Source organism: Urtica dioica, chromosome 10 (genome assembly GCF_054948205.1).
Source record: "Urtica dioica subsp. dioica isolate 48M chromosome 10, U.dioica_male_clone48M_v1_H2, whole genome shotgun sequence".
NCBI lineage: Eukaryota > Viridiplantae > Streptophyta > Magnoliopsida > Rosales > Urticaceae > Urtica > Urtica dioica.
The window spans coordinates 5,129,939-5,151,997 of record NC_142765.1 but is presented as its reverse complement, the minus strand read 5'-3'; the positions used below and the strand labels follow the sequence as shown (position 1 = coordinate 5,151,997).

Genomic DNA, 22,059 nt, shown 5'->3' with positions numbered 1-22,059 from the left:
TAATCCTGAAATGAGACATGCCATTTCACACCTTACGTATTCTCATTTGAGAAAGTCAGAGTTCGGACTCACTATGTGATTCCGAACAAGGCCTATTGGTGAAGTACTAAGTTGTGAGAATGTCATGAGTAACTTTGTGAAGATCTCATAGATATGGAATTCATGTACAAGATTGCTGAAATGCAATGTATATCACATCATGCTTTATTCCTTGGAGTGTGAATAAATGAACTGGCCAGTGTCCAAATTGAGTCTTGACTCTTTTGGATGAAACAATGTGACTTGTTAGCTCCTCGTCAATACATTGTTTCTAAACTTATTCACAAGCGACAAAGGAGTTGAGGAAATAACAGCTAGAAGGGTAAAATGGTAATTTTGTAAATCCCGACTAGCTGATGATATTCATGAAGGGTAAACACTGATAATATTCTGTGGATCCACTCATTACAATTAGGTTGAATTCTTGAGTAGAAAATAAATTCATTTGAACCGAGAGATTTTCAGTGTCAACTCTTTAGTGGAGTCAGTTGACATTAAGCTAAACTTGGAAAAGGTTTTGTGAACTTTTGAGTCCAAGTGTTTAGCTCAAGCTTTGTTCATTTGGATCCATGAGGTCATTGTCACGAATCACATCGAGTAGGAATAGTTAAACTGGAAGCTAAGTCAAAACAAGAACGAGAATTGTCAAAAGGGTATTTTTGTCTTTTGAGACATAGGATGAAATGAATGTCAATAAATTTTTTGACAAGGTCATTTGATGACTCAATAACACTCGGCCATGACTTGATCATTGGGCCTTGTGGATTAATTTCATTTCATAAGAATTTTATTGAAAATTCTTAATTGGCCTTTTTCATGTTATCATGAACAAATGGAAAAGCTTCTAGAAGCTCTTTCTAGAAGGCCATAGGCGCCCAACATACCCAAAGAAAGAGAGAATATTTTGTGCATAAATGCATCAAGATACTTGTCAAAAGAAAAAGAGGAAACAAATTTCCTCAAAGAGGAAAGAGGGTAATCGGCCAAGTAGAGTCAAGGCAAGGCAATGAACAAAATGGAAACAAATCCAAGCCTTCTAGAAGGTAGCCTTGGCCGAGTGAATCAAAGGGGAAATGGGCAATATTTGCTCATGAATATGTGATATTCTATAGAAGAGAAAACTACCTTATTGAATGTGAGACCTCTCCTATAAATGGGAGCCGCATTCTTCACATTTCATTCATCCAAGGTTAAGAGATTTAAGAGACTCTCTCTCTAGAACTTGGCCGATCCTCTCTCTCTCTAGTTAATTTTCGGTTTTTTTTTTGGCACCTAGGTCCTCATTTGACCTAGTTTTTAGCTCTGCGACTTCAAGACTCGTTCTTAAGTCGTAGTGTTTAAAAGTGCCCACACACTAATTCCTTTTCTCTCGAGTGATTTAGTGATAGAAACTTTCGTGGTTGCTCGAGTTGCCGAGGAAGGAAGAGAGACGTGCTGCGAGGGGAGACGAACGTTGCAATCTTTTTCCAAAAGCTTCTCAACGTTCAAGCATCTAAAAAGGTTAGTAAACTTCTATGCTCATAATAGTTTTATTTATATGTACTTGCTCTTTGTCTAGGTTAGTAAAAACGTTTTACTTGAAAAAGAAAATTTTTAAAATTCTGCCGCTTACCAAAGCGTTAAACTTTTTCTTAAACCCTAGATCAATTCCAACATCTTACTCTTCTTGAGTCCCTTAAGAGATGTAAGAGAGGCCTTGATCGTTGGAATCGGGGGAAGAAGTCGGAGCTAAATATGAAGATTGAGAGACAAAAGATCATCGTGAAGCGTGCCGGAGATAGACGTGAGGAAGGTAGTCGGAGGGACCTTGGGCATGAGCAACGTATCCTCGATGGCCTCGTTGAGAAGGACAAAATCTATTTGCGGCAAAGAAATAGGATGGCTTGGATGAAAAGCGGGGATAAAATCTATTTGGGAGAAACTCCGATCTTGGAGGGGGATTTGGTTTTCTCATTCCGGACGCGAGGTACTAGTCAAAGCGGTTCTTCAAACTATCCCCGGGTACGTGGCTAGTTGCTTTCGGCTCCCTAAGACGCTTATCAAAGACATCCACAAGATCATCGCCAAATTTTGGTGGGGGAGCAAAGAGAATGAGAAGAAGATCCATTGGTGTAAGTGGGAAGAGTTGACGGTCCACAAAGAGGATGGCGGGTTGAGATTCCGGGATTTGGAGCGGTTCAACCAAGCTCTAGTGGCTAAACACATGTGGAGGCTTGAACGAAATAAGGGCAGCCTCGAGGAGAGGGTCTTTCGAGCGAGTTACTACCTTGACAGAAACAATCTTGATGCCGCTTGCAAGTCCAATGGATCTTCTATTTGGCGGAGCTTGATGTGGGGTAAAGACCTTATTGTGAGGGGTTCGAGATGGAGAATCGGGGACGGGGAATCGGTATTTGTGGTGAGGGATCGTTGGATTCCCCGGACCCGTAACTCCGCGCTCTCCGATAAATATCTCATCCCGGAGAATATGAGAGTGGCGGAGTTGAAGCATAACGGTGGCGAGTGGAATGAAGCCTTGGTCCGAGCCTTGTTTGATGACGAGGACGCGAGAGATATCTTTGCCATCCCGGTGAGCGACGACGGGATCCCCGACAAGCTACGGTGGCACTACTCCATCGACGGTGAATATTCGGTCAAGAGTGGCTATCGTGTGGCCATGACATCCATAGCTCGTGTCTCCCCGTCCGGCCCGGGGTTTACCGCTAAGTGGTGAAAAACCCTTTGGAAGCTCTCCCTCCCACCTAAAATCAAGCTTTTCACTTGGCGGGTGTGCAAAGGGTGGATTCCCGTGTTAGCGAACCTTAATCGGCGGAAGATCACCGACAAAGACCGCTTCCCGAGGTGCTTCAGAGGCCCGGAAACGATCACGCATGGTTTGTGGGGCTACCGGAAAGCTCGTAAAGTTTGGGAGTTTACTAATTTCCTCGACTATGTCAAAGATATCCGGGGAGAAGATGCCACGTCTATTTTCATCAAAATCATGGAGAACTATGAGGTTAGTTTTTTGGAATTCTTTGTGGTTTTAGTTTGGGAAATGTGGAATCTTAGAAACAACACCGTGGCCGGCCATGCCGAGTGGAACGCGGAGGAAATGGTGGAATGGGCGGGAAAGTTTCTCACGGACTTCCGGGCTGCCAACGAGATCCCCCCGCCTCGTCCCCCGCCTTGCTCGCAGCCTGTCGATCGGTGGCAGCCCCCAAGTCTTGGTACGGCGAATATTTGTGTGGATGCGGCTCTTGATTCGGCTAGGGGAAAATTCGGCATGAGATGTGTCCTTCGCGATCATAGGGGGTAGGTCATCGCCTCGGAGATATTGGTGCGTAATTCCGGCTTTTCCCCTTCTCTTGCGGAGGCATACGTGGTGCTTGGACACTACTACAAACATAGTTTTCCGGTGCGGTAGACTTTTGGGTGCGACTTTTAGGTGCGAAAAAAGTCGCACTCAATGATGTTTTTTTGTACTAGTGGGAGGGTTGCGTTTGGCGGTGGAGCTCGGTGTTTCCAGCCTCACCGTGCATTCCGATTGCCTCGCGGTGGTCCAGGCGATTAATAGTAAGTCCTCCCCGGCCACGGAGCTCGGCACGATTTTGGAAGATATTAAGGTTAGAAGGTTAGCGTTTTCAAACTTTGATGTTTCTTTCATCCCCCGCTCTTGTAACGTGGCGGTCCATGCGCCATGCGATATGTTAGTAAAGAACTTGTATGTTGATGTAACCACGGTATTCCTCCGAAACTTAAGTGAGAACTTTAATGAAATCCCCCCGTGGTACCGACCACGTTTTTAAAAAAAAAAAAAATATAACTAGACACGAATACCTTTCACGTAATTTAGTTTTACCCTGCTGACGAATTTTTAATTATATGTACAAGTATTTATTGGGTAATTAAAATAATTGCTTTTCTAGCTAATTAATTTTATGTTTTTATTTTATAAATTTAGTAGTTACCAACTTTTGATAGTTTTTGTTAAGAAAGGAATCATATTTTCGAAATCTTTTCTTACAATATCCAAAATATCCCACATTTAATTGAATTTTCTTGAGTTTGGTGTTTTTTTTTTTCTTATTCACTTTACATTCAAGCGATATTTTCCCCCTGAGAAACAAACAAAGTAAATATCGTAACAAAACAAAATTAAAAATTATTATGATTTTTATAAACAATGTCCTTATTTTATAATTTCGAGTATTTAAAAAATTAGTATGATAAGTTATAGAAATTTGTAGCTTACTAGGCCATTCCAAACATTATGTTTGAGATTGTAAACTTATTAAAAAATAACTAAACAGAGAGGAGGCACTTGAATAGGCACTTGAATGAACCATTTAAATTTTTTATTTTTGTCATTCCAGCAAGATTTTTTTTCCTACAGTGATTCAGCACTCTTTCTCTCTCATACAGTTTTTTTTGTCAAACCTTCAAAAGTTCATATCTTTCTCATATGAACTCGAAAATTGAGTGACTCAAAATCTTACAGATTCGTGGCGAGGAGAGCTTCAAAAATAGATTCATTGTGTTGGATAAAAAATCATATCTACTACTGTAGAATTCCCTCAAATTTTTAAATTATACATTTTTTTGCTTAATTATAACATGTTTAATATAAAGATATTTAAGTCAAATATAATTGTCATTGTCTATTTTCCTTAACGTTTGCAAACGTTGACTACATCTCAATTTTATAATTTAGTTTTGGCTACAAATCTACAACACCTTAAGTTATAATATGGTTTCCGTATTTAATCTTTTTGCCTAAGCCGTATATATGTGTTGGGTCGGCCCTCTGCTCCACTAATCAAGTTGTTTAATTGGCTTTTAAGTATTTGCTAGAGAAAAGTTAAGACTCACTTATCTTTATTATTTGCTAGATTTAATTTGGTTTTAAGTATTTACTAGAGAAATCGCCATAATTACTATCATCTCATAACATTTTTTTGTTCATTTTTCACCACAACTATAATTTGGATAAAAATACTAGTAAAACGAAGAGAAATAATATTTTTTTTATCCATTTTTACCCTCTTTTTTTTTTCTTTTAGTCGTATTTGTGTCAAGAAATTTGAGTTTTTTTTTTTTTTTTTACAAGAAATATGAGTTTGTTTGACGATTTGATATATATATATCAACAAATGACAACACTGGAAAGTTGGTAGATTTGTTGACATAAGTGTTAACAATTGACATAATTTGTTGAAGGCACAATTTGTTGACATATATGTAAACAATCATTATGATTTAATTACTATTTGACAATCATTATGATTTAATTACTATTTATGTTAATATTTTACATAACGTGATGTGCTTCTATAAGTTACGTATGATATAGCATAAATCAGCAAAAGAAAACATGTAAAGCTATAGCAAGTTGTAGATTTGAATGGCCTAAAGTACAATCTTAGGATTCGTGATCTTCTTTGCCTCTAAGTGGCAAAAAAAAAAAAAAAAAATGGTAGAGTTAAAGTTTAAGAATTTGTTACCCTTGAACTTTGTTGTCGATCTTGTATTTTTACAGAGGTTGTGGGGTTTAAATAAGGATAAGAGAAATTGACACATGATAACTCAATTTGTCTTTATTTGTATGTAATTTGGCTTTGAGGCTGTAAATGGTTGATGGTCAAATATTCTTCTTCAGGTACATTAGCTCTAATCTCATAGTATATGCTTTATCCCCTACGTGTCAACAATATAAGCTTTGAGGCTTTTTTTCTTCTTATTCTGCAGTTCAGTTTCTCTTGGGCATTACATCAAGCGTTTGATAGGCTTCTAGAAATCCAATTCTACAATGCAATGAAAAAGAAAGAAAGCTTATTGTTGTGATGATATCATCCATTGATGTGGACAAATTTCACCAGTACAAACCAATTCTACACAGAGAGTGATTCACATATCAGAATACACACAATCTTGAACATTTAACACCACTACAGACCGAATATAAAATTGAAAAAAAACATAGCTGAAAGACAAGGAGGCAGAGAATAGTTGAAAGACGAGGCGCGGAGTCGACGGTGACTGCGGACTATGACAACGTTTATCACCACTCTAAATTTTTTTTTTGAAAAAACACCCTAACCTTGGTCGAGAGGGGAAGATCGCGCGACCACGACCAAAGATGAAGAGGAGCGGCGGCGCTGTTTGGAAAACCAATGAACGGAGACGGATAGGAGAGAAGCGTTGTTTGGCAAAGTAATGAAAGGAGACAAAGATGAGGCAACGCAATGAACGGCGTGTTATTTTTATTTATTATGTGGCCTATGTTATTGTCATTAAAGAACACTAATGAAAAGGTATGACCCAACCCGCGCATCGGACGGTATCGGAAGACCCGTGTCTGACGACAACCCTTTCCGTCTCAAAACGGCCGGAAAATTTCCGAGCCTTCAAGACGGTACTTCCGTGCTCACGGAACTCGGATTTTCGTCAGCCGAGGTTTAGCTTATCGGAAGGACGAGCTTCCAACCTCTGAACCAGGATCGTTCATGGCAGAGGAGATATGGGCCGTTGGATTTACATCCAACGGTCCAGATTAAAAAAAAAAACCCAAACCTTTATCGGCACCATACTTCTGTCTGTTCTCTGCCAAGATCCGTCACCTGTTCGGAAGGAACACTTCCGTCTGCCAGCTCACGAAAGCGGTACTCCCACGAGGCGCAATGGAGGCACGGAATTCCTTCCTTCCGTATTTCTCCCGTCCGAAAGCACAGGATGAGGTATGACTAATGAAAAGGCACAAGTAATTTTTGATGGAAAAATTCAGATTGCCATTTGTTAAATATATTGGTCCCAACAGTTATCTTAGAATTATTATAAATAGACATTTTCTCATGTTAGGACAGTTACTACCTTTCCTTTTTATACGAAAATAAAACTGTCCACAAAACCATAACTGAAGTATAAGGAAAACGCCAAGGTCTCCATCATTTTGTCTAAGGAAAATCGATTGAAGATCAATATTTACGCTTCCGCTCAAAATGTCGTCACTCCAAAACCGTAAGTTCTTTTACATTAAATGGTTTCCTATTTTATTTTGAATTTATTGATTCTGGACATGGTCTGTGTTTCTTCTGTTATGTTTATAAAACACTTAACGTCTTCATGATATCTAACATTTTAGTGTCAGAGCAATCATAAATTCAAATAAGATGCTTTACTTAACTTTTTTTTTTCTCACTGATATATATGGATTCTTTTCTTTGAAAAATCTGTAACCTTTTGACCGATCTTGTGAACCTGTAATTATTGATGCTCTGTTGTCAAAACCGGTTGCTCATTTTCTAGGAAAAATAATAGTTGAAGTGCATAGCCTGTAGAACAAATTTCCTATATATTGCATTAAAAATATTTAGTTGCTTTTATTAAATCATGGACTATATATGTTTATAAGGTTTTTATAAGTGTATATATAATTGTAAATGTTTACAGCTAACTCAGGTCAGTGAAGGTCAAGGCATGAAGATCATCAGTTGCGTGCGCATGAAGTCAAAGGTTTTGAGGCGTGCACATTAAGCTAACGAGCAGGGAATCACACCAGATCAAGGCTTGGAGGTCAAGTGGCAAGAATCAAGGCCAGGAAGCTTCCAAGTGGTGTTATTGTAATTCTTGAGCTGATGTAACTAACTGTACACGTGTAATGTGTCTAATTGCTGTATATGATCTAAACCTGAACAATCTGAGAGAATCTAATTTTCAGTTGGGTTTTGGGAAACAGAAGAGAGCAAGAGAGAATTGGGAAACATGAGAGTCTTGTGAGGAAGATAATCAAACTTGTATTGAGTTGATTATCTTGAGAGAGTTCGTTTTATTCTCAGATTTGTTCTTTGTTTGTAAAACTCGATTGTTGTCGATTTGATTGTGGTGATTAGTGGATATTGCTGGATGTAGGTTTTAACACCGAACCAGGGTAACAACGTGTTGTTGTTGTTCTTCGTTTTATTCTGCCATTGTTATTGTTCATCGATTGATTAAGCACTAAGCTACGTCGGAGTCGGAGTTACAATTAAAATCAACAATAATAACTAACCCAACGGAAGTTATCGAATATATACTTATGTAAATTACGTAAACCCTGTAAAAAAAATTTAAAGGTGACGGTTATATTAACAGTTACAATTTTTTATCAACTTTGAAATTATAACTGTCATGTAGTTTTAAATGTAATCGGCACTTAAAAGGATTTAACTTTTCGTTTAATAAATTATTTATTGTCAATTTTACCAACTTTAATTGTCAGTACAATTTATTAAATGATTTCATGCTTTCATTGATTCAATTGTTTTCTGCCCAATGGTGATATGAATTGAATTCTTATGGAACAACTGTTATATATTAGAACTGGAGTATTTGTTTGGCGTTTTATTATTTATCTCAGTTCAATTTTTTTTTTTTTTTTTTTGCAGTCCCTAGATCTATACAGTTGATTTAATGTTATATTTTATGTGGATTTATAGTTGATAATAGTAAGAATTTCTTTTATTCTGATTCTAATGCAGCATTGAATAATATTCACTCTCAAATCTATGGAATAATACCATTAAAAGGAACTAACTTTTCCTCCTGGAAAGAGAAAATCGAGATTTGTCTTGGTGTTCTGGAAATGGACCAGGCATTACGAATGGACAAACCTACTATTATAGCTACAAGTACTACTGATGAAAAAAAATGTTTTTGATAAATGGGAACGATCAAACCGTATGTCTTTCATGATTATGAAAAGTACTATTACAACTGCTATAAGAGGAGGCATTCCGGAGAAGGATGATGAAAATAATGCCTTCATGGCTAAGCAATATTTAGCATCAGTTGAAGAACAGTGTAAAAGTACTTCAAAGGCTAATGCAAGTGCTCTCATAATGAAGATGCTCACTTCCAAGTATAACGGGACAGGCGGTGTACGTGAACATATCATGATGATGAATGATATGGCTTCAAAGTTAAATGGCATGGACATGGCAATTTCTGAAGGTTTTTTAGTGCATTTTATTATGACTTCTCTTCCTGCACAGTTTGGTCTTTTTAAGATCAACTATAATAGGCAGAAAGAAAAGTGGAAAATGAGTGAGTTAATTGCCATGTGTGTTGAAGAAGAAGAAATGATTAAAGCTGAGAATCCTGACTTTGCACATATTGCCATTCAAAGTCCAAAATGGAGGAAAAATAAGGATAAAGGTAAATGTAAAAATAAAGCGGACACGACTGTTGATATTAACAAGGCTGGAATATCTGGTACAAAACCCGTACATGCTCCAAAGTGTCACCATTGTAAGAAGCGTGGACACATGAGGAAGGATATTGCGTGAAATTTAAAGATTGGCTCGCTAAAAAGGGTAATGATTCAAGTTTTATGATTTGTGAAACCTTTTTGGTTGATGTTCCTTTAAACACATGGTGGGTTGACACTGGTGCTTCTGTGCATATTACGAACTCATTGCAGGGATTCCATTCCGTGAGGATGCTTCAAAAGGGAGAAAGGAAACTTAAAGTTGCTAATGGATTAGAGGCTGAAGTCGAGGCTGTTGGATCTCTTCGCTTAGTTTTGAAGAGTGGCTTTATTCTTGATTTGTGTGATGTAGTTTATATTCCTAGTGTAATAAGGAATTTAATTTCTGTTTCTAGATTTGATGCGTGTGGTTTTGTATTTCAGTTTGGAAACAATATATCAAAACTCTAAGTTTATTGGTTCTGGATTATTATGTAACAATCTATATAAATTGTGTTTGAATTCTTCCTGTTGTGATTCTCTATTCTCAATGAATGTTACTGGTGTTAATCCTAAACGAGGGGTAAAGAGAAATCGTGATGTTGGAAATTCTTCTATTTTATGGCATCACCGATTGGGTCATATTTTTAGAGATAGAATGCAACGTCTCATAAAAAATGAAATGGTCCCGACATTAGATTTTTCTGATTTTAATAACTGTGTAGAATGTGTCAAAGGAAAATTTATTAAGGGAAATAAGAAAGGAGCCACTAGAAGTGGGGGACTATTAGAAATTATTCATACTGATATATGTGGACCGTTTCCTACTGCGGGTATTAATGGGCATAAATCGTTTATCACTTTCATTGACAATTATTCTCGTTATGGTTATGTATATCTTATAAATGAAACATCTGAAGCACTAGATAAATTCAAAATTTTTAAAGCTGAAGTTGAAAATCAGTATAACTTAAAAATTAAAGTAGTGCGATCTGATAGAGGCGGCGAGTATTATGGTAGACACACTGACCTCGGTCAGAGTCCAGGTTCGTTTGCTTTATTTCTACAAGAACATTGTGTTGTTCATCAGTACTCTATGCCCAGGGATCCTCGGCAAAATGGAGTCGCTGAAAGACGTAACCGTATATTAATGGACATGGTACGGAGTATGATATGTAATACCACATTACCAGATTTTTTATGGAGTGAAGCTTTTAAAAACAGCCACACATATTCTAAATCGGGTCCCTAGTAAATCTGTTCCAAAAACACCTTACGAACTATGGACTGGAAGAAAAGCGCTATTAGGATATTTGCGTGCGTGGGGTTGTCAAGCAGAAGCAAAAGTCTAAAATCCTCAACTAAAGAAACTTGATTCCAGAACTGTTAGTTGTTATTTCCTTGGTTATCTAGAGAGATCCAAATGTTTTAGATTTTATTGGCCATTACATACCACAAGAATTTTTGAGACAAGACATGCTGTATTTTTTGAAAACGGCAATGTCAGTGAGAGTAATGTAAAAAGAATTGTGGACCTCGAGGAAAATCGGATTTATGTTCCAATTCCGATAATTCGAGAATTGACAAATTACGTACCTCATGAACCAGAAAATAATGGTGAAGTCAATATTCCGGATATCCCGAATGTTGATGAAGCTCATATTCTGCAAGAAGAACCCTTACGTAGATCGCCAAGAGAGAGAAGATCAGCCATACCTAACGATTATATCATTTATCTTACCGAGGAGGGATGCGATATAGGTCATGGAGAAGATCCTAACTCATTTAAACAAGCGATTATGAGCGATAAATCATCTCAATGGTTAGAAGCCATGAATGACGAAATAAAATCTATGCAAGTTAATGAAGTTTGGGATCTTTCTAAGTTACCTATCGGTGTTAAACCTGTATGATGTAAATGGGTTTATAAAACAAAAACTGATTCTAAAGGTAACATAGACAGATTTAAAGCAAGATTAGTCGCTAAAGGGCTTACACAACAAGAAGGTGTACATTTTGATAATACATTCTTTTCGGTCTCAAAGAAAGATTCATTAAGAATTATTTTAGCTCTTGTGGCTCATTATGATTTGGAGCTACACCAAATGAACGTGAAAACATCATTTCTTAATGGTAACTTGCATGAAGAAATTTTTATGAAACAACCCGAAGGGTTTGTGGTAAAAGGCAAGGAACATATGGCTTGTTGGTTAAAACGTTCAATATATGGGTTGAAGCAAGCTTCACGAAAATGGTATCTCAAGTTTGATGAGGTCATAACCAAATTTGGATTTAAAGAAAACACTATAGATCTGAAATTCTGATTAGTCACAAAGGCAAGATGTCGCACACAATGTGTTGACAATGTGTCCGACAACTTGCTTGAACACAGATAATGGATAATCAACAAAACATGCGACAAATAAACGACACACAATATGGTTACCCAGTTCGGTGCAACATCACCTACGTCTGGGGGCACTCTGCCAGTGGAAAAGATTTCACTATATAGTAGTCAATAGTACAAGCAATGTCTTATATGATTACAACACAAAATCAACGCCCTAGAGACTATTACCACGAGTGAATACCTAGACCAGGGACTCCCCCTGAATTTGAGATCCTCGTCAATTCCACTCTTCGAGCAAATGCTTATGCTCGGATGACTTCAGTTTTCAAACGCACGTGAGTCTTCAATCACGTAAACACATAACCCAAATCACACAAACACTCAATCTTCTGGAATAGTGTTTGAGGAATTACACCGCTCTTATCAATACACAAAGCCTCTCAATCCGCCGGTCTTGCACGTCTAGAAGCTCTAAGTGTTTTGATAAAGCGTCAAGGCTGCTAAGGGGGGAGCGCAGGGCTTTTATAGCAGCTATACAATACCTGGAAGTGTATCTAGGGTTTCCTTACCCATTCTCGCAAGAATATCACGCAGTAAAGACACAGCGAGGCAATCTCGCAAAACTGGAAACTTGCCCGAAATACCGTCTGCACACAGGAGGAATGATGTCGTACCAGAAGCTGGAGCATGAAGACCGACATCTTTCCAAACAACTTGAACTAAAAAATAAAGCCAACATATAACGTAACAACAATCTCCCCCTTTGGCTATTTTTTAGGCAAGCACTTCCATGAACAGTTCTCATACAAGCGTCATGACTAGATGAAAATAGTCAAAATAAATGACCTCATGACGTCTCTCCCCCTGATTGCCTCAAAATAATACCAAAGGCAAGGATCGACCAAAACAGAGGGAGGAAAAATAACAGCCTGAATAAGGAGATGAGAACTAAAGCAAACAGCAGATAATAACCACAATCAACATAGTCTGAAAAAACATACCGAAGAGGAGAGCAGAGGCTGATCACCAAGAGAAGCCAAGGAGTGTATCAACCTGAGCATCAATAACTAAAGGTGACCAAATATTCAGATAGTTCAGACCAAATAAAGAGAGAATCTAGAAATTAGAAGTCCCGCCAGAACCTTCATTATCGTCATCTTTATCTTCCTCTTCACCACTATCGACCACATCTTCTTCCTCATCCTCATCTTCAACATAATTCTCGTCATCTTCTAGAGCAGGCTGAGCAGTCTGTGCCGGATGTGAGGTGGAAGCACCATTAGTACAAGAAAGAGAGGTCATCACCTTAATAGGACCCTCACAAGTAGCTTCCTAACGAGTAGAAGTCTTAAGGATCTCTTTGAGAGCAGAGACTTCCTGAATAAGAGCCTTGAGGATATCACTCTGCACAATCTCGGAAAGAACATCAACCTTCAAAGATTCACCGGTGGAGATAAAAGTCGCGACAAAAGGCCTGACAATATCACGAGCATGTTTCCATTCACCCATCTTGTGACGGAAAGATAGATTACTCGGAGCCTTTCCAACGACATCCATGGAAGGTAGACGATCAGCATTAATAATATTCCCATGACTCAAGAAGTCATTGAACACAGAAAGAGAGACATCAAAGCAGTGCCCATGCAGATAAACCTTTCTGAACTCTGGATAATGCGGTTGATCAATAGAAGCATACAGGTTCATAACAAACTCCTTCACCAACTTAGGATAGTAAGAACCAATTTCTATGACAGTCTTGTGCAACTGTGCACCGTTCAGAAGCTCAATAGTCACATAAGTCTTCAGAGCCTCTTTAGAAAGCTCTTTCTTAGGAAACACAGTCATATGAAACACATACCTCCACTTCCTCATACGATCTTCTTCGTGGAAGGAGAACTTGTCCAGATGGGCAGGAAGAACACCCTTAGGAAACTTTTGGCCTCCAACAGATTTCCTGGAGGCAAGGGACACAATCTCCAGCAGAGTAGATTCTTCCAAAATCAAGAACATTCTTCTCAGAAGATTTTGCCTTCAACTTCTTCTTGTTCAATCCCATCTTTACCAAATTATTTTTCTTCTTCTTTTTCTCCGGTTCAGGAGCAGTAGTCATACTTTCTTCCATCATCTTCCTCTTCCTCTTTCTTTTCTCGGACAGCAGAGTAGCAATGCACATGTCGTCATCTTGTTGGACCTTTTCCATTAACGAGGCAAGAACATCTTTTCCAGCATCCTGACCTCTATCAGTCTCGTCCTCATGCATCAGAGGTGAGGATGTTGGAACATCCTTCAACACATCTTTACTCAACACCAGAATTCCACCAATCGCATCCACAGAAGGGGGTTCTTGCTCACCAAGAAGGGATTCCAAAACATCAATGTCCCTAGGATTCTCTTCAGAGGGAATGAAAGTTTCAGGATTACCTTGTACCATTTTGTGGGGTTTTTCAAGAGGAGACCCGCTGGTAAGGGTTTCTACCTCGGGAGTGACATCAGTCTCCCCTTTATCTTCAGAAACGCTACTGGAACTGACTTCTCCGGTAATGTCGGTGATGGTAAATGAGGATTTCTTGATCATGGCTTTTCTGATAGCGGAGAGTGAGGGGTTTTCAGGAGGAACAGATGACCCAGCAATTGCACCTCCGGCCTGACCATCGGCACGCTTACTGGGTCGCAATCCTCGAACCCGGACACCATGTTTGTTGCTCTTCTGCCCTGGCCCCTTCGTCTTGACATCTTTCGCTCTCATTTTTGTCTTCTCTTGCTTAGATGAGACAATGGTGTTGATACCGCTTCTTGTTCCTACCATTTTGAAGAGAATTCCAAGAAAACTACCACACAAATAACCATCAAGAAGGGTGAAAACACAAATTAGAGAAAATTTGGGAAAGAAGAGCGATGAAACACGAAAAATAGCGAAATTTGAACAAGAGGTAACTTCCCAACATGCTTATTCTTCTTCTTCTTCTTCTTCTTCTTCTTCTTCTTCTATCATAAAGGATGCCAAAGCTTCATCATCACCAGCATTTTTCCTCTTTCCAGTGGTCTTTTCAGAAGGTATCTCAGTCTCAGAGACAACCTCATCAGCAGTACCAGCAACAACAACTTCTTCTGCTATCTCCATAGTTGAATCACTAGGAAGCACACTTACTACCTCAGTTTCACGAAAGATGCAAAGACATCTTGTGTGACATCCATCTCACCGACCGGATTGTCAGCAACAACATAATGAGACAGACCAAGAAATCTAATGATAGCATCAGCATGTGGGGATCAAAGGAAACAAAAGGAGATCCCAAGTTATCACAATCACTCTCTACAATATCTTCATCCATAGCACTAGGTTCTGGGTTCTCATCAATCACATCAACATCCCTAACCTCCTTTTCTTTCTCAATCACCACGGGGAGTAGGGACAGAACCAGGAATACCTTGAATCCACACAAGAGGAGATTCACTTGGAGAAACTGAACCTTGTTCTTTGGAGGGAACATCTTCATCGTAGAGATCAACAGATGGTGCCTAGAAGAGACAGACCCAATGATATCTTGGATTGACAAAACAACCTTCCTTAGAGCAATCATCACATTCTTCTTCTTGGAAATAATGTTTTCTCTTGTAGAGAGAGTCTTCTCGGGTTGAGCACCTCCGGACTGACCATCGACACTCTTCCTAGAGGACATTCCCTTAACACGAGCACCACGTTGGGTGATCTGAAACTCTATGGCTTCCTTCACGACAATTTTCTTTTTCGCCATGGCAGATGTTCTCTTCCCGCTTCGTGTTCCAACCATTCTTACACAATTTGCAAGATAACCTCCACAAAATAACACGAAGCAAAGAGTGGTTACACTAACCAGAAAATCATCAATTGCATGAGCTGGGAACCAGAGAAGTACAAAACAACGTCGTGAGATAAACTGGACCAATGGATTACTAAAGCTCAAACAATAGGGTTGTGTATACAAAGTGACATTAGGGCAATGAACGACAGAGTTTTCCCAAACAACCACATGAGAGCAACTGGACCAGAGCAAGTACGAAGTCCAAACTATGAACCAAAATGGCATAAAAGCCATGTATACGCGTCGAATGAGCCAACCAGATAAATGGGCCCATGAATAAAGAGAGAAGAAATTCCAATAATAATCATCCGTACAAAACACCTTATCATAATCAAGGGCCCTCAAAACACAATACTGGCCTACACCCAGTAATTGCTATTGAACAATAACATACGGCTCAAGTGAGGACCGAAGATCATCAAAAAGATCAGCATCCAAAACCTTAGCAAAAATGTCAGGTAGTTGATTTTTAGAGATAATCATACCACTGATGTTATTGCAGAACAAAGTCTTGACATCTAGTCCGACACCATACTCAGCAATCATTTGTTTCAACCACAAGAGTAGAGTGCTGCTGCTGTCAGCTGTAGTATATCCAGACTCTGCACTAGACAAGGAAATACAATCCTCCTTTTTGCTGAACCATGAAATTAAGTTGTTTCCAAGATAAAAACAACCACCTGAAATGCTTTTTCTATCAACTGCACTTCCTGCCTAGTCAGTCTCACAGTATCCCACAAGAGTAGAAGTAGCATCAAAGAAATATAAGAGCCCAAAGTCAGCAGTTCCAGAGATGTACCTTACAATGCGCTTAGCCTGAGAGAGATGGCTGACTTTAGGATTAGCTTGATACAGAGCACACAGACCAACAAAGTAAGTAATATCTAGATGGCTGGCAGTAAGATATGAAAGGCTTCCAATAATACTTCTGTACATGCTTTGATCAACAGATTCACCAAGATCATCTTTGAGAGGGTGATTTTTCTGAATTCTTGTAGAAGGAGCACATTTTTGAGGCAAAGCTTCAGTTTCCTTGTCAGGGAACGAATTATCAAGAGGAGAATCATCTTCAGACACAATGTCGTCCACTCTGTCAGCATCATCTGTCCCGACATCTGTGCTACTAGGTAAAACTTCATCCTCATCATCAGCACTTTTAGAATCATCATAAACGTCATTAACAACCACATTTATAGACTCCATCATAGACTTGGTGCGTTTGTTAAAGACACGATAAGCAAGACTGGTTCTGGAATACCCAAGAAAGATACCTTCATCACATTTGGGATCAAACTTACGACGAGGATCCCGATCAGCAAGGATGTAGCACACTGAACCAAAGACATGGAAGTACTTGACGTTTAGCTTTCTCCCCCTCCATATCTCATAATGAGTTACAGTAGTACCCGGACGAATGGTAACTCTGTTATGAATATGGCAGGCCGTGTTGAGCGTTTCAATCCTGCAAAGAAGAGGAATGTCCTTGCCAAGCATCATCACTCGAGTCATTTCCTGAGGAGTGCGATTCTTCCTTTCAACAATATCATTTTGTTGTGGGGTGATAGGGGCAGAAGATGCAGGAGCTATTCCTTTTATGCTTTCTCCCTTTTCTCTTTGCACTTACTTGCATAAAATTTCAAACACAGCAAAAGTGTCAGATTTCTCACAAATAAAATCAACCCAAGTGTACCTGGAGAAGTCATCGACACAGTTAAACACATATCTCTTTCCACCGAGACTTTCAGTCTGTATAGGACCCATCAAGTCCATGTGTAGGAGACCAGAACATGTGAAGTGGTAAGATGTTGCACCATCTTGTGCGACTTCTTGACCTGATTTCCTATCCGACAATCACCACAAATTTTTCCTTCAACAATCTTAAGATCAGGGAGCCTGACAGTAACCTTCTCAGAGACAATCTTGTGCATGATAATGAGATTCAGATGACCGAGTTTTTGATGCCATAGCTTAGCTTCATCTGCCTTGGACATGAGACACTTGGTGACTTGAGAGTCTTTGACCGGGAACCACATGTAACAGTCGTCCAGAGTCCTGGTTCCTTTCATAAGCTCATCTTGTTCCTCATTTATCACAGCACACTCATCACGAGTAAAATTAACATGTAAGTTCAAGTCACAGAGTTGGCTAATGCTAATAAGATTAGCAGTGAGGCCTTCAACCAACAAAGCCTCTGTTAAGCAAGACAAACCAGGATAATTAAGTTGACCTTTACTAATAATCTTGGCCTTCACTCCATCACCAAAAGTAACATGGCAAATAGAGAGAGGTTTTATGTTGGATAAAAAGGTTTGAACACCTGTCATGTGCCGAGAACAACCACTGTCAAAGTACCAATCGTTATCAGTGGAGGCACGCTGGGAGGTGTAAGCAATGTTGGCGCGATATGACTCATTTTTCACTCTCCATTCCATGCGAGATGAGGGGGAACGACTTGGTTGAGGTTGCCTATGGGAGGATTGATGCTAATGAAGATTCCTCCCATATAGGCGATAGCAAAATGGCCGAATATGACCTCTACGTCCACAGTGATGGTAGACCCAACGAGGTCTGTTGACAAGAGACCTGGTTGGTCTATAAGGATGTTGCTGATGCTGATTCTGGAACTTGTCACGACCAGATGTCTGAGACATATTTCGCGGCATCTGAGCAGCAGACTTTTGAGGGACAAAAATAGTCTGAGACGTGAAAGCACCGTGAGTATACCCAAGCCCCTTCATGTTCTTTACAAGCTTTCCAACTGTGAGAATTTTATCAAGACTGTCGGTGCCAGAGTTCAACATCCTGACTGATTTAGTCATCTTGTCCAGCTCTCCACTTAGGCGGCTGACTTCCCGTTTCAGATCAACAATGGTTTCTAGTAGCCTTGCCTTGTCTTCAGTCAAAGAGAGAATAAAAGTACTCTGCTTGTCAAGAACATGGGACTCTTCAACCCATTTAGTGTGTAAAACATTGTACGCATTATTCATAGCGTCATCAGATAATTCCTCATCTATAACAAATTTTTGTGAGGATTCAGCAGATTCATTAATAGATTCAAGGTTATGAGTGGGAATAGAGGCTGTGAAGGCCACAAAGTTACTTATCTGGTCGGAGTCGTTATCTTCTTCTTCTTCATCAGACAGAGTGGCGTTGTATCCCACTAGTACAAAAATTAGCAACAGGTGCGACTTTTTTCGCACCTGAAAGTCAATTTTCGCACCCAATGATACATTTAGGTGCGACTTTTTCGCACCCGAAAGTCCGCACCTAAAAGTCTTGGGTGCGACATTTAGGTGCGAAAAATGGCGACTCGTCCAGGACCGGGATGGCTCCGGCCTCCGTCGCCGCTCCACGCCGCTCCTACACACACACACACACACACACACACACACACACACACACACACACACACACACACACACACACACACATACACGGTCAAACCCAAAAATCAAACCTAGAATCCAAAAACCCTTTACCGAATCCAAAAACCCGAAAATCAATTCCAAACCCTAATCCTAATTCATCTCAAGTTTGATTTCTTACCTAATCTTTGTGAGATTCACTCTTCTCGGGGGTTACTCTCTCTTCCTCCGGCGTTCTTTCTCGGGCGGCAGCCACGACGAGCTCGCGGCGGTGGCGCTTTGCTCGGTCGAGGCGCGCAGTGGAGCTCGGTTGGCGCGCAAGGAACTGAGCTACGTGAAGACGAAGAAGATGAAATGGAGGAAGAGAAGGGATTGCGATTCAACGATTCTCGGCTCTCTCTCTCTTTCTCTCGGTCTCTCTCTTTCCATTTCTCTCTTCTTTCTTTTCTTTCTTTCCTTTCTTTCTTTCTCGGTCTCGCTAACTTTGTAGTCAAAATGTTTTGGTCTTTTGGGTGCGACTTTGTCGCACCCAAAGGTATGTTGGACTTTTGGGTGCGACAAAGTCGCACCCAATGATATTTGTAAAAAGAGGGGGAAAATTTGGCCGCGGAAAAATTTAGGACATTTGGGTGCGACTTTCCGCACCCAATGATATTTTTTACAAAAAATAGGGGAAAGTTGGCCGCTAAAATGTTTTCATCCTATGGGTGCGACTATGTCGCACCTAATAGTTTCGATAGACTTTTGGGTGCAAAAAGTCGCACCTGAAAGCCTTATTTGGTGCGACTTTTGGGTGCGAAAAGTCGCACCCGAATATCTTCCGCACCGGAAAACAGTATTTGTAGTAGTGTCCCTTTTTCTGCTTTTTGAGGAAGTTGGGACACTCTTTCTGAATATGTCCAAAACCTTCACATTCATGGCACTGAATGCCTTTGCTTTTTCCAGAGCGTTCACCACTTTTTCCGTTCTTGTGAGAGTCAGCATTCTTCTGGAATCTTCGTTGAAAGTTATCCTTGACGTCTTGGGAGACATTCTTCCCAGTCATCTGATTGAATCTCTTCATGACCCTGCTATAATTCTTGGCCAGCGAAGCTATAGTATCGTCAATATCATTGTCAGAATCTGAGAATACCTGCTCTTTTTGTTCATGAACAGAGCTTTTGAGGGCCATTCCTTTGTGTTTCTTCTCCATCTTGGGGAGTGAAAGCTCAAATTTCATGAGGGATCCCATGAGTTCATCAAACTTTAGAGTTTTTAAGGTTGTGGACTTCTTCTATTGTTGTGATCTTCATTTTGAATCGTGGGCTTAAAGCTCTCAGAGTTTTCCTAACGAGATCTTCATCGGTCATGGGCTTGCCGAGAGAGTAGGATTCGTTGGCAAGGTCTCGAATGCGCACATTGAATTTAGCAACCGATTCATCTTCAAGCATAGTGAAAGCTTCAAAGTTTGTAGTAAGATACTGCAGCTTCTGCTCACGGACTTTAGTGGTTCCCTCATAGGCAACAGCAAGAATTTCCCAAGCGTCTTTGGCACCCGTGCATGTGTTTATAAGCCTGAAAACATTTTTATCAACCCCGTTAAAAATGGCATTGAGTGCGCGAGAGTTACCCAGAGCTGCATCATCTTCAGTAGGACTCCAGTCCTTCTCGGGTTTTGAACCTGTAGGAGCCCCTTTATCATCAACAGTAACTGGGGCTTCCCAGCCGTGTATCACTGCCTTCCAAGCTCTGCTGTTAAGGGATTTCATGAAGGCGCTCATGCGGGCTTTCCAGTAACCATAGTTGGTTCCATCAAGTACTGGAGGACGATTGACCGAACTTCCCTCTCTGGAACTATCCATATCTGGTAATCAGAAAAAAAAAATACCCAGGAAACCACCAAGAGATCAAGGTGCCCGCTCTGATACCAATTGAAACTCTGATTAGTCACAAAGGCAAGACGTCGTACACAATGTGTCCGACAACTTGCTTGAACACAGATAATGGATAATCAACAAAAAGTGCGACAAATAAACGACACACAATATGGTTACCCAGTTTGGTGCAACATCACCTACGTCTGGGGGCACTCTGCCAGTGGAAAAGATTTCACTATATAGTAGTCAATAGTACAAGCAAGGTCTTATATGATTACAACACAAAATCAACGCCCTAGAGACTATTACCACGAGTGAATACCTAGACCAGGGACTCCCCCTGAATTTGAGATCCTCGTCAATTCCACTCTTCGAGCAAATGCTTATGCTCGGATGACTTCAGTTTTCAAACGCACGTGAGTCTTCAATCACGTAAACACATAACCCAAATCACACAAACACTCAATCTTCTGGAATAGTGTTTGAGGAATTACACCGCTCTTATCAATACACAAAGCCTCCCAATCCGCCGGTCTTGCACGTCTAGGAGCTATAAGTGTTTTGATAAAGCATCAAGGCTGCTAAGGGGGGGAGCGTAGGGCTTTTATAGCAGCTGTAAAAATACCTGGAAGTGTATCTAGGGTTTCCTTACCCATTCTCGCAAGAATATCACGCAGTAAAGACACCAGCGAGGCAATCTGGAAAAACTGGAAACTTGCCTGAAATACTGTCTGCACACAGGAGGAAGGATGTCGTACCAGAAGCTGGAGCATGAAGACCGAAATTTTTCCAAACAACTTGCACTAAAAAATAAAGCCAACATATAACGTAACAACAAGATCAATGCATATACCTCAAGATTAGTGGGAGTAAATTTATATTCCCCGTTTTGTACGTGGATGATATTTTATTAGCATGCAATGATTTGGACTTGTTGTATGAGACAAAACGTTTTCTTTCAACTAAATTTGAAATGAAAGATCTCGGTGAAGCCTCCTATGTTATAGGCATTGAAATTTTCTGTGATCGGTCTCGTGGGATCTTGGGTTTATCCCAAAGAGCATATATTGAAAAATGCTTAAATGATATAACATGCACAGATGCTCCCCTATTGTCGCTCCTATTGTAAAGGGTGACAAATTCAGTAAATTTCAATGTCCTAAAAATAAATTAGAACGTGCTCAAATGCAACAAATTCCTTATGCTTCGGTAGTAGGGAGTCTAATGTATGCACAAGTTTGTACACGACCTGTTATTGCATTTGCAGTTGGCATGCTTGGCCGATATCAAACTAATCCAGGGATGGAACATTGGAAAGCTGCCAAGAAAGTTTTACGCTATTTGCAAGGGACAAAATATTATATGCTTACTTACAAAAGGTCAAATAACCTTGAAGTTATTGGTTATT

General features: G+C 39.9%; 1 protein-coding gene across 1 annotated transcript; it reads right to left on the bottom strand.

The window, feature by feature from the left end:
* Nucleotides 1-20,033: 20,033 nt before the first annotated feature.
* Nucleotides 20,034-20,636, bottom strand: LOC149383217 (uncharacterized). Its single transcript, XM_089627715.1, has 2 exons — nt 20,405-20,636; nt 20,034-20,320 (listed from the first exon to the last, which is right to left on the bottom strand). The coding sequence occupies exons 1-2, from the start codon at nt 20,634-20,636 to the stop codon at nt 20,034-20,036; spliced, it is 519 nt and encodes a 172-aa protein (XP_089483841.1).
* Between the last annotated feature and the right edge of the window lie 1,423 nt (nt 20,637-22,059).

Coding starts and splice junctions, on each gene's coding strand:
- LOC149383217 (XM_089627715.1), bottom strand. CDS start 20,636: ATGGATAGTTCCAGAGAGGGAAGTTCGGTCAATCGTCCTCCAGTACTT. Junction 20,321..20,404: donor TGAAGATGATGCAGCTCTGG/GTAACTCTCGCG, acceptor CGGGTGCCAAAG/ACGCTTGGGAAATTCTTGCT.